Source organism: Otolemur garnettii, unplaced genomic scaffold (assembly GCF_000181295.1).
Source record: "Otolemur garnettii isolate 467f Iridium unplaced genomic scaffold, OtoGar3 scaffold00110, whole genome shotgun sequence".
Taxonomy (NCBI): Eukaryota; Metazoa; Chordata; class Mammalia; order Primates; family Galagidae; genus Otolemur; species Otolemur garnettii.
In genome coordinates, this window is record NW_003852505.1 from 1,835,330 (window position 1) to 1,847,788 (window position 12,459).

General features: G+C 38.8%; 1 protein-coding gene across 2 annotated transcripts in view; it reads left to right on the plus strand.

The window, feature by feature from the left end:
- The window catches only part of DOCK11 (dedicator of cytokinesis 11), a 212,033-nt gene that overhangs the window by 38,972 nt on the left and 160,602 nt on the right, over positions 1–12,459 (plus strand). The window contains exons 2-5 of one of the 2 annotated variants that reach the window (XM_003796989.2): positions 10,509–10,625; positions 10,711–10,800; positions 11,264–11,346; positions 12,331–12,400. In XM_003796989.2, coding sequence (XP_003797037.1) covers positions 10,509–10,625; positions 10,711–10,800; positions 11,264–11,346; positions 12,331–12,400 — 360 coding nt within the window. Of the gene's footprint in view, positions 1–10,508; positions 10,626–10,710; positions 10,801–11,263; positions 11,347–12,330; positions 12,401–12,459 lie in introns of those variants that run through there. The other variant, XM_023517413.1, reaches the window with a different exon arrangement.

The following is a 12,459-nucleotide window of genomic DNA, read 5'->3' on the forward strand; positions in this document are numbered from 1 at the left end:
AGTCTCCTGCCTCTGCCTCTCAAGTAGCTGGGACCACAGGTGCCCGCCACAACGCCAGGCTATTTTTAGTTGCAGCCATCATTGTTGTTTGGCGGGTTCGGGCTGGATTCAAACCTGCCACCTTAGGTGTATGTGGCTGGCACCTTAGCCACTTGAGCCACAGGCGCCGAGCCACATCTGATGTTTTAAAGAGGAAAACTTAAGAGAAGTCAAAAGAGCTATCATTTCATTTAGAATGTATTATTTCATGCAGTGGTATAGATTTAAAATACTGATGGATTCAAACAGGTGGAGATAATTTCAATTGATAGGTAGACTCAATATGACTGATTATAGAACACTAAAATATTTGTACCCCTGTCAAGGTCTATTTTCAAAATAAGGCTCATCAGTTTTCTGTACTCCATTATCAGGAACAAATTAACAAGATGGGTAGACTGATTGTCAGATCTTATGTGGAAAATGATGCATAGATGCTTTATAGATTCCTGTGCTCTATAACGGAGTAAGTGTATGCTACTGTGTTCAAATAGAACAAACCAGACTTTAGTTTTTCATTGAATGTAAGTGTTTTAGGTGTCTAAATCCTATACCTGTGGAACATCTCTGTACTTTCATTTTTTTCTGCTTAAGAATGCAAGGTATGTTATAGTTCTGTTTATCAAAATCAGGAAAATCAATGAAATTTTTAAATTTTTTTTGAAATTTCTTATTTTGTTGTTGTTATGAGTACTTAGTGAGTACTAAGATCAAAGGCAGGTTACGAATTTGTTGATAGGCGTAGAATGGGTGCAATCTGATTTGCCATTGCACGAATGAATTATTGGCAATGATTGTGTATGTCTATCTGAATGTGTTAAATTCTTTGATTTGCTAGAAACTCATTATGTATACCCAAGGCACACTTTTTTTCTTTCTGTCAATAATGATGTGCTAGAGAACAGAAACTATAATCTTCTAGTTTTAACAAGGTACTTGCCATTCTCTCAATTTATTCAAGCCCTTCTTTTCATTTTTTCACCTCTTATTTTTCATTTGAATGCTCTTTAGCTCAAAGTGAACACAAAAAAGCCAAGAGGAATTGAATTCAAATTAGTTTTCGTACCTGTCTGCCAGCTTGTTGAGTACAACTATAAATTATTGGCTAAACTGGAATTTTGGAGGACAGAGTTCTTCAAAATTCTATTTATTCATTTATAGATAATCTAGATAACTCACATAATTATTTGAGTTGACTGTAATGAAAAACATTTGTTAACCATGTGTGAACTACTTAATCATGTAGGACATAGTCTTGTTGATTATTGTTCTTTGTAGGTTTTTAAAAAAATAGTTCTTGAGTTTCTGTAAATAGCCATAGACTTGGAAAAGGGAAATAATTTGCTGTTTAGAAAAATTTTTTCAGAAATGCTAAAACTCTGAGGAATAATGTGTTTTATTTTTCCTCTGTGTTTCCATGTTACATTTAAATGCCTTTGAAATTTCCTTTTTGCTGATTCTTAGAACAGTAAGTTGTTTCTAAAGTAAAGCTGGGAACTGAAAACTGAATTCTCAAAGCATTAGCAACAACTTGCCCTTCTCTCCTTGTGTGCTGCCATTTTGGCTTGGAAGGCATGTGTGTAAAAGATCAGTCTCTTTGTATTATTCAGCTGGTTATCCCTCTGAGCTACAAAAGCTTCTGGCTTTGTAGTTCTCACGGCTCTCTGCTAGGTTCTGTAGAGGATATTGAGATGAATTAGACACGGTCCCTTGACAATAACTTACTGTTGTTTTCTTGTAATTTGATTCTTACTTACTTCAAGTTGAATCTGCCAACTCCTTTCCCCAAAGTGAAAGACCTAAGGTGCTAATCCCTGCTCATTGATGGCAAATGCTAAATTGGAAGCAGCAGCTTAGAAATGCAAAACTCCTTATCCAGTTACAATACAAGCTTTCTAAGCCAGTTGTGCCCAGCATCATCAGCACAATGAGAAGGCAAGATTGCACTTTGGTCAAAAATGATAGTGTAGTTTCATTTTGGGAAAATCCAAAAATGCAAAGTCCATCCAAGGAAACAAAACATAGTCGGAGCCTGGGTGAGGAAATGTTTTGTTTTTGTTACTTCAGTGCAGGAGAGCATTAGCTTTGGAGTTCATCAGAGCAGATTTGACTCCTAGCTCCACAAATGAATGTGCCTAAGTCTCAATTTCCTTATCTATAAAATGGACATAATAAAATATCCCCCCTTGCTGGATATTTGAGAGAGTTAAAAGAGATCCTAGGTATAAAATGCTCAGCGTGGTGTATAACAATGCTTAATATAAGTGGTAAGAGAAAGTACAAGCCACTGTTTCCCACCCACCAGGTGTTTACAATCCTGCTTAGGTAAGGAAGCAAACCACCAGCATGCCACAATGTATGGTAAAGATGGTAAGGGCTCTTGGGCAGCGCCTGTGGCTTAGTGAGTAGGGTGCCGGCCCCATATACCGAGGGTGACGGATTCGAACCCGGCCAGGCCAAACTGCAACAACAACAACAAGTATCTGAGCGTTGTGGGTGCCTGTGTCCCACCTACTTGGGAGGCTGAGGCTGGAGAATCGCCTGAGCCCAGGAGCTGTAGGTTGCTGTGTTCTGTGACGCCGTGGCACTCTACTGAGGGCGACAAAATGAGCCTCTGTCTCTAAAAAAAAAAGATGATAAAGGCTCTAGATGAAAGAGGTGGTGGGAGAGTGGGAGATCTGGCTATCGCAAGAATGAGGTGGTAAGCCAAGGTGTGGATTGGGAATGAGCATGACCCAGTGGTCTTAGAATCCTAGCACTCTGAGAGGCTGCAGGTAGATTGCTTGAGCTCAGGAGTTGAGACCAGCCTGAGCAAGAGCGGCACCCCATCTCTACTAAAAATAGAAAAACTAGCTGGTGTGGTGGTGGGTGCCTGTAGTTCCAGGTACTTGGAGGCTGAGGCAAGAGGATTACTTAATTCCAAGAATTTGAGGTTGCTGTGAGCTATGATGCCATGATACTTTACCCAGGCTGAGACTCTGTCTCAAAAAAAAAAAAAATGATTTTTCCATTAGCTGTTTGCTTTAAGAAAGGTTATTGTCTTGAATGCAATTTGTATGTAGATTTTTATGCCAAGATTTTCCCTGAAAAATAATCCTTGTAAAAATATGTTCATGTCTATTTTGCCAAGTTGGGTGTTACTAATTAAAAAGATGAGCCACGCTTTCCTAGCATCCTCATCAGGTTGTAGTAATTCGAAGCTCCTTCAGTACTGGAAGTTCCTACTGGGGACAATGAAAGAGATGAGCTGGTGAAAGGTAGTTATATTTAGAAAAGACAGGATCATAACAATGTCAAGTAATCTTTAGCTGAACCTTATGAAAAAGTTCCTTATGGTTACAGTTCCTTTATTGCCATGTCATGTAGGGTCCCTCTTTAGACATCTCTTGTCTACCCTGGTGTTATTTCTCACTTCTGTGAATCACAACACAGCTCTTGCTGCACCTCATCTTCACACACTATTCTTGACAGTTACCTGGTCTCTCATCTTAACAGGATTTAGGAACAAAAGTAGAAGATAAGATGAAATGATCTGAGACCCGGTATGTCCAGGCAGTGAAATTCTTCAGATTGATCTGCAGGGGAATAGATGACTCACACACTTTAGCATGCAAAAACAATTGTGCAGTTGCTTTCTTAGAGGAAGATGTGGCTATAAGAGGGTATGAAAGATGCACAGAAACCAAGTAATGCTTTAAGACATGACAGATTTTGTGACTAACTCATATGTCTTGGGTTTACCTGCCTTCCCCACTAGACTGTGAATTTTTCAAGGGCAAGGTCTGGTTCCCTCTACCTGTGCATTACCAGGGGGTAGCACAGGCAATAAACATGTTGTACATTGAAGTCACTTTGTTTTCTGTGCTGCCGGAAATGACATGGCCCCAAGGGCTATTTTGAATGCAAAGTGTTCTTTTAAGATACTCTCTGGAGAAAGCACTATGATCCCTACTACAAATGTTTGAAAGAAAAAGAGCTGAATGACTATGGGATCTGGAGAAACTCCCGGGTGAGGGAGGTGGAGGCATGATGGGAAGGAGAGACTGATTTCTTTTTGTGTATGTTACTACTTTCCTAGAACTGTTGTTATTTTCCATGAGATTTTCAGATGTCATTGAAACTATAGTCTGACTGCAATACTGGGACAAAGAGCTTCTGACCTTTAGGCTGTCTCCTTCTTGTTCTTAAACTGGCTGTTGCCATGCTCCTTTTTGCAATAAAACTGAATTTGGAGGGTGGGCTGGTGGCATAGGGATGTTTTTGAATTGGCCCTGTGCCCACCACTAAGCTTTCTGCCCACTTTCTGGTCTCTCTCCCAGTGTGATAATGATTCTATGAAGCCAGTGTTCACTTTAGACTTGCAGAAGAGACATTCTTAGAATTCCTAAGAGCTAGTTTCTAAAAGTAAAAGATTTACCAGTAAACTAATGACCTTTGGTGTAATATTCTAAGCAGATGTAACCCAGGCTGATTTTTTTTTTTGGCAGAGAAATAATTATGTGATTGTTACTGTGTTTTATTTATTCATTTGGAGACAGAGTCTCACTCTGTCACCCTAGGCTTAAGTGTCTTGCTGTTATAGCTTGTAGTAGCCCCAAACTCTTGAGTTTGAGAGATCCTCTTGCCCCAGCCTCCCAAGTAGCTGGGACTACATGTACCCGCCACAATGCCCAGCTAATTTTTCTTTCTTTCTTTCTTTTTTTTAGTAGAGAAGAGATCTTGCTCTTGCTTAGGTGGATCTTGAACTCTTGAGCTCAAGCAGTCCACCAGCCTTGGCCTCCCAGAGTGCTAGGAATACTGTTATGGTGTGTTAAATGAAACTGAAATTGTGCAGTTACATTTGTAATGATAGCATAAATGGGCTTGCTAGTCATGTGTGTTTTTGAATACAAGAGTAGTTGGACAATTGAATATATAGGAATATATACAAGCATGTACATATTTACATATTTATTTTTAGGATTACAAGCATGGTTCTTAAATTTATACATGTATAGTTAAGATGATCAAAGATCAGTCATCTTGTACAGGAACCACCACAAAATCATAAAGTCTTAGGTTCTGGTAATGCTGTTAGTAACTCTTTTTAGGATCCATTGTTTCCTCTTTGGACCAAGAAGCAGACTGCAACTGAATTTGTACTGTTGGATTTCCTTTTTTATCTCTGTCCTTTCCCCCTCTATTAGAAATCAAAAAGTTATTTAGATTTGTGGAATTACGCATTTCTTCCCAGTTTTAGGGTTTACATGTGGAAATGCATTAAGAGTTGGTCCTTCATGACCTGAGGAAGCATGGAAGAGGGTACTAAGCCCCTAAGCCGTAGTACAAAAGTTGGCACTTTGAATTTTATTTTGCTAGAGATTAGAAAATTGCTTATTTTGTCTCCTTTACAGGGGTGATATAAAGCTTTCTTTTGGGGCTGGGTGAGGTAGCTCATGCCTGTAATCCTAGCACTCTGGGAGGCTGAGAGAGGTGGATTGCTAGAGGTCAGGAGCTCAATACCAGCCTGAGCAAGAGTGAGACCCCATCTCTAAAAACTAGCTGAGTGTGGTGGTGGTTGCCTATAGTCCCAGCTACTCAGGAGGCTGAGGATCATTTGAACCCCAGGAGTTGGAGGTTGCTGTGAGCTATGATGCTATGGCACTCTACAGAAGGCAACATAGTAAGTAAGACTGTCTCCCAAAAAAACCCAAAGCTTTCTTTTACAATAAATATATTTTTTTCAATGAAGAAGATATTTGATTGGAAGAAAATATGAAGTTAATGATAATACAAAAGGTGTGGCAAAAATCACAAGGATTGTATGCAAGTAAATTGAGTTTGAGAAACATTGACAAGAAAAGAAAAAAGATCAGGAATTGGGAGAGCTAGCTTTGAATCCTGGTTCTGCTACTAATTTAGACAGATGAACTTGAGCTTCTGAGCCAGTTTCTTCATGTGTAAAGTTGAAATAATGGTATTTTCCTTGTTTACTTGACAGGTTTTTGGTAGGAATCAGGTAGTATGTATATGAAATTGTTTTCTTAAGACTGAAAAATGATCTTCAAATGAGTTACCAAAACATATTAATAATATTTCTAGCAAATTATTTTAAGAGAGCTTAGGAGTCAGTGAATGAGAGCTTTCAATGACAAATCATTTTGTTTTATTTTGTTTTGTTTTGTTTTCCCCATAGTGAAAACTGAGTAGGTTCCAAATTTAGGCTTTCCTGTCACTACATAGGGAGAGAAGGCTGAAACATATGCTCACTTCTCTCCAGATTGTATAAATGCCTTTGCCTTTTACTTAATACTGCTTTGAAACTGTATGGAAGTTGCTATTATTTGAATGTTTATAAAATAGTATTTATTATAGCAAGTTCCTAGAGTTCTGAAAAAGCACTTTTTAGGCCAGTTAGTGGACAAACTGGCAGAAAGGATAAATCACAGGCTGAGTATGGTGATTCACGCTTGTAATCCTAGCACTTTGGGAGGCCGAGGTGGTTGGATTGCCTAAGCTCCTGAGTTCCAGACCAGCCTGAGCCAGAGTGAGACCTTGTCTCTGAGGGGGAAAAAAAAAAGCCCAGCATTGTGGTGGGCTCCTGTAGTCCCAGCTATTTGGGAGGCTGAGGTAAGAGAATTGCTTAAGCCCAAGGGTTGGAGGTTGCTGTGAGCTGTGATGTCACATCACTCTAGCGAGGGTGACAAAGTGAGATTCTGTCTCAAAAAAAAAAAAGATAAATCACAAACCTGAAAGATATGTTAATAATGTGTTCTTGTGTCTTCCATCCAGTGAATGCTCAGGATTGAGCTTTGAGTTGTGCTAGAAGCTATATTTAGGATAACCGTATAAGTCTAATAATAGAATGGTGAAGCTGGGTAGGAAAGTTAGAAGAGGGATATGCTCTAGACTGCTGGGCAGAGCCATCATTAAACCATGATGATTCTACAGGTCAGAAGTCTTCTTTGTATCTGATGCCCACAGAGTTACAACTGAATTCAACTGGAAGGGAAAGGTGGGGTTTCAGTCCCTTCTTTTTCTTCTTAGATGAAGCCTGACTCATAGGCCTTGCTCTCTATCAGGGGAAACTTTCTGGAACCCAGAATAGCTGCACCAACTTTGATGCAGTCGACCTACTCCTGACAAAGGAAATAGAAGTAAAGACCCAGAATGCTTTCATTTAATTAAGTTTTAAGTGAAAAGTGAAACCTTGTTTTCTATAACATGAATACATGACTTTCAAAATATGCGGGGAGCTAGAAGTTTCATTTTTAGAAGGCACATGCTGTACATTTAAACAAGTGACTCGGAAATTAGAGAACATTATCCTAAGTGAAATAAGCCAAACACAGAAAAACAAATACTGCATGTTCTCACTTACATGTGGAATCTAAAACAATTGGACTCATAGGAGCAGACAGCAGAACGGTGGTTACCAGAATCTGGGGGCGAGAGGAATGAAGAGATGACAGTGGGTATAAAAAGCCTCAGACAGGAGGAATAAACTTGATTTTTTCCTGAGATTGATAGCACAGCATGCTGAATATAGCTGATAATTGAGTATTGTACATTTTAATATCACTAAGAATACATTTCTAATGCTCTCATCACAGAAATGTTAAAATATTTATGGTGATGGATATGTTCGTCAGCTTAATTTAATCATTCCACATTGTATTCAAACATCACAACACCACTTTGTAACCCCATAAACTGTACAACTGTAATTTGTCAATATATAGTTTATATAATTTAAATAAATAAACAAGTGGGGTGTTGCCTGTGGCTCAAGGAGTAGGGCGCCAACTCCACATACCAGAGGTGACAGGTTCAAACCCAGCCCCAACCAAAAACTGCAACCAAATAAAATAAAATAAAATAAAAATAAACAAGCACTCACACCTGTAACCCTAGTACTCTGGGAGGCTAAGGTGAAAGGATCGCTTGAGTTCAGGAGTTCAACACCCACCCTCCTTTAGCAAAGGAGACCCCTGTCTGTGCTAAAAACAGATAAATTGTTCAGGCATTGTGGTGGGTGCCTGTAGTCCAGCTACTCAGGAGAGTGAGGCAGGAGTATCATTTGATCCCAGGAGTGTGAGGTTGCAGTGAGCTATCATGATGCTCTGGCAGTCTGTCCTAGGTAACCAAGTGAGATTGTATCTCAAAAAAAAGCAAAAAAGCTGATAGAGGATTTTTTTTTTCTTTTTCAAATTTACTTGAAGTGGTTACTCAAAAAATTGTCGTAAGGAGAAGTTAATAGATGCTAATTCAACAGGTTAAAAACATTGAAATGTGAAGACTTTTTACAATCTGTACTGGGAAGATAGCAACAATAGTAAAACTTTTAGATTATTTTTAGGGAGTAAAGCTTACTTTCTTAGAGCTTTATTCATTCAACTTCTCTGAAAAATTGATCACAGGCTCCAAGTGTTAGGTCTGGAGGAAGCAGTCAGTTTCCTTTCATTTGGGTCCATGAAAACATGGAAGATATAGCACAAAGGGGTCAAATTTTCTTATTAGAAAATCTCCTGAGTTTCATAAAAACTTTTTTTTTTTCCATTTCAACTCATTTTGCACTGACATTTGCAGACGTGATAGGGATAATCAGCTTTTGATCCTATGGGTCTGCAAATCCAAATTTAAGGCTTGAAATAAAGTATGTCTTTGTTAGGATCTTTTAGACTGGTCGATCTCATTGGTTAGAGTGGTTTGCTTTATGGTTTCTAAGTAATCTCAGAGGAAACCCTCAGATGCCCTTCAGATATGGAATTTTGATGTAGCTGTGCCTTATTGTGAACTATGTATAAAAACTGTTCTCAAAGTATTGTATGGATTACCTCAAATGTAAAGATAATCTTGATTCTATCATAATATTAAGTTTTAATATATCTTAAATTTGGATTTTCTTTATACAGTTTTCATTATAAAAGTTTAAGAAAACAACTTCATTTAAATGAAACATCATTATTAGAAATCACTAGTATATGCTCACCTTGGTCTAGAATAGCATGTTGAGACACGGCTCTGATTGAGTGTGAACATCTCAAAGTTCATTCAGCAGTTAATGATCGGACACCTACCACGTGCTAGGTACTATTCCAGGTGCTGGGGTTATAGGAGTGAACAAATAAAATTCTTGCCCTCAAATAGGCAAAGAGGTGAAATAGATGGCATATCAGATTGTAGCAAGTTCAATGAAGGGAAAAAAATGACAGGAAGGCAAATAGTGGGCTTCCATTCTGAGTTTAGTACCTTGCATACTATTGTTAGGGGAGGAAAGGCCTGATTGATAGGCCTAGATGATGGATAAAGATCAGAGCCTTTGTAGTCACAGACCTGGGTTTCAGTTCCAGCACCAAAGCCCAGTGAATTATTTGACCTGAGTTAAGTCCAAATTCTCCTCATCTGTAAAGTACAGATGATGATTAAGCTATTTCAGGCTGGGCGTGGTGGGTGGCTCACACCTGTAATCTTAGCACTTTGGGAGGCTCAGGCCACTGGATCACCTGAGCTTAGGAGTTCAAGACCAGCCTGAGCAAGAGCAAGACTCTCTACTAAAAATAGAAAAACTAGCCAGGCGTGGTGGCAGGCGCCTTGTACTAACAGCTACTCAGAAGGCTGAGTTAAGAAGATGGGCTGAGCTCAGGAATTTGAGGTTGCTGTGAGCTATGAAGCCACAGTCCTCCACCCAGGGTGACCGGAAGGAGATTCTATCTCAAAAACAAAATGAACAAAAAAGAAAAAAAACCCTATTTCATAGGGTTGCTATGAGTATTGCTTTAGAAAATGTGTAGAAAGCATTTAACACAGTGCCTGGCATATAGAAAAGGCTCAGTAAATGCAAACTATTATTATTACATTTGTTAACAAGTCATATCCTGGCTCTCACATCATTGCTGACCATGCTCCTTAGAACTTTAGTCTCAGGCTGGGGGCCCCTAGCACCAAAGGCCAGCTCACCTAGAAGTCGAACAGGGATCCATTGACTTTGGCCCTCACCCTTTCATGCCCTATCTTTGGGATCAAGCATCTCCAATACCCATGCTTACCCCAGCTACACTGGAACTTGGTATGCCCTGTGCAGAGTATGCCTGGTACAGAATGGGCCCGTGAATGTAGATAGTTTCTCCAATTGGGTTATCAAGTGAATAGTACAGATTCAGTAAACGCCAGCCAACAGGCTTCCAAAAATATCACCTTTTGTTTTAACTAAAATTCAATAAATTCTTAGAAGGCACCCGGATAAACAGAGTATAGCATCATTTCATCAGAATTCTTGTCTTTACAAGGGGGGATGTGTGTCTGTAATGCGTGTGTTTGGCACATTTGTCTAGTTATGAAGACTGTTTCTCCTGTGAAAGTGTCTCCTTTAAGTACTCATTACCATCAACAGTCCTGTCTTTTGTGAGATAATATATCTTTAGTGCATAGGAAGAAATCTATTTCTTGTGAGTTTGACCACAATAACTTTATTTTTGTCTCTTATGAAGGAAAAGGCCAAAATTGTTGAGCCTCTGGACTATGAGAATGTTATTATCCAAAGAAAAACCCAGATTTATAGTGACCCTCTCAGAGACCTGCTTATGTTTCCGATGGAAGACATATCTGTGAGTTCACAAGCATTTTTTTTTAAAAAAGAAACCTACATTTTCTAAGCCAGTTCTTACAGCAAGCATGTTCTTTGTCCTCCAGATCTCAGTGATAGGTCGTCAGCGCAGAACGGTGCAGTCCACTGTACCAGAGGATGCTGAAAAGAGGGCCCAGAGTTTATTTGTCAAAGAGGTAAGGGGCTCAAGGGCTGCAAAAAAAATTCATATATTTTAAAAATGTAAAGTATTTCTATATCTTTATATACTTGTAATTTATAAGTAAATATAAGATATATTTTAAAACTTTCCTTTAATGTAAAGGGAAAATAAAATTACTAAAATTAACTGACCTATATAACAGGTCTGTATGATGTGATACAGAGGAAAGAGATTATTTCCACAAGGAGCACATGTTTTTAGTATTTCCCTTTTGCATTTGAATACTCTCAGCAATGGGAGTCTAAAGAGAGTATGGATGGGGGATTATTGCCACCAATTGGGTTAGAGAGACACAGTTAATTCTCAAAGGGAGATGCCAGTACCAACATTTCCCAAATGCTTTTTAAAAGTCTGTCAGCATATTACCAGACTTGTAAAAAGTGGATAAATCTGTACTTTTCCTGTATTTCAAATTAAAGATTCCTATTTTCTTTTAGTGTATTAAAACCTACAGCACAGATTGGCACGTGGTAAACTACAAGTATGAAGATTTTTCTGGGGACTTTCGAATGTTGCCATGGTAAGTTTGGAATTCCAGGGGAACATTCACGAGGCAAATTATTAAACTTTTTACCTTTTTAAAACTGCCCATGAAACTTTTCAGTTATGATTTATAACAGAGTGAAACTTCAAACAGCCAGAGTGTTTGGTAAATGTGGTATTTGGGTTAACTGAATATGTTTTATCTTTTCTTGTTGAAATGTTTTTTGAACTTTTGGGCTTGGGCGATCGATATTGGTCATCATGAACTAACCTTTTAACTGATGTTGTATAAGGTGAACATTTTCCCAGTGGTGTCAATAAAAAGCTAGAAGATATTTGGTTCAGTTTAATGACCCTAGACATCCTTGAAAGAAAAGTACATCTGAAAAAGTTCACTTGAGTTGAAGGAATGGCATGAACACACTGACTGAGGACCCAGACGGTCAGAATTCAGATCTTATTTCTGCCACTTATTAGCCAGATGGTTTTGGACCACTCATTCTACCTATTTGAGTTCTCCGTTTTCTCATCTGTAGTACTACTGTCTCACAGGATATCAAATGGGATAATGTCTTTGGAAAAAAGGAGAAATAAGACTGTTGTGTAGCCTGTTGTAGTTTTCAAAGCACTTTCCCAGGGAAGAAAACTGAGTCCTAGAATGACTAGTTCAAGGTGATACAGCAAACCAAATGGAAGAACCAGAATTACGTCATATTGCCTGGGAAGAGAAAAGATTCCACCATCACTAACAGCTCTGGCAAAGGTTTCTTAGCAACTCCTGCCCCTCTCTATGTACTTGGGCTCGGTCATATTTTTGCTGTTGGCTGCACATGTGGGAGTCCTTATAGAAACAGTAATGTTGGTTTACTCAGAGGGGAGAGTCTGAGTTTGGAAAGGGGAAAAGGATTTCTCCTTTATTTTCTTGTTATGAAAGAAAGAAATCTACTCGTCTTGCTTTCGTTTGTTGTTTTATTTTGGGCTGTTATGTTCAGTGTCTAAGACAATTCTCTTACATTTTCAGCAAATCTCTGAGACCAGAAAAGATTCCTAATCATGTATTTGAGATTGATGAGGACTGTGAGAAAGATGAGGTGAGGATGGGGGCAACTTCATGATCACTTCTGCTGAAAAAGATTCCAAAGGGAATTTC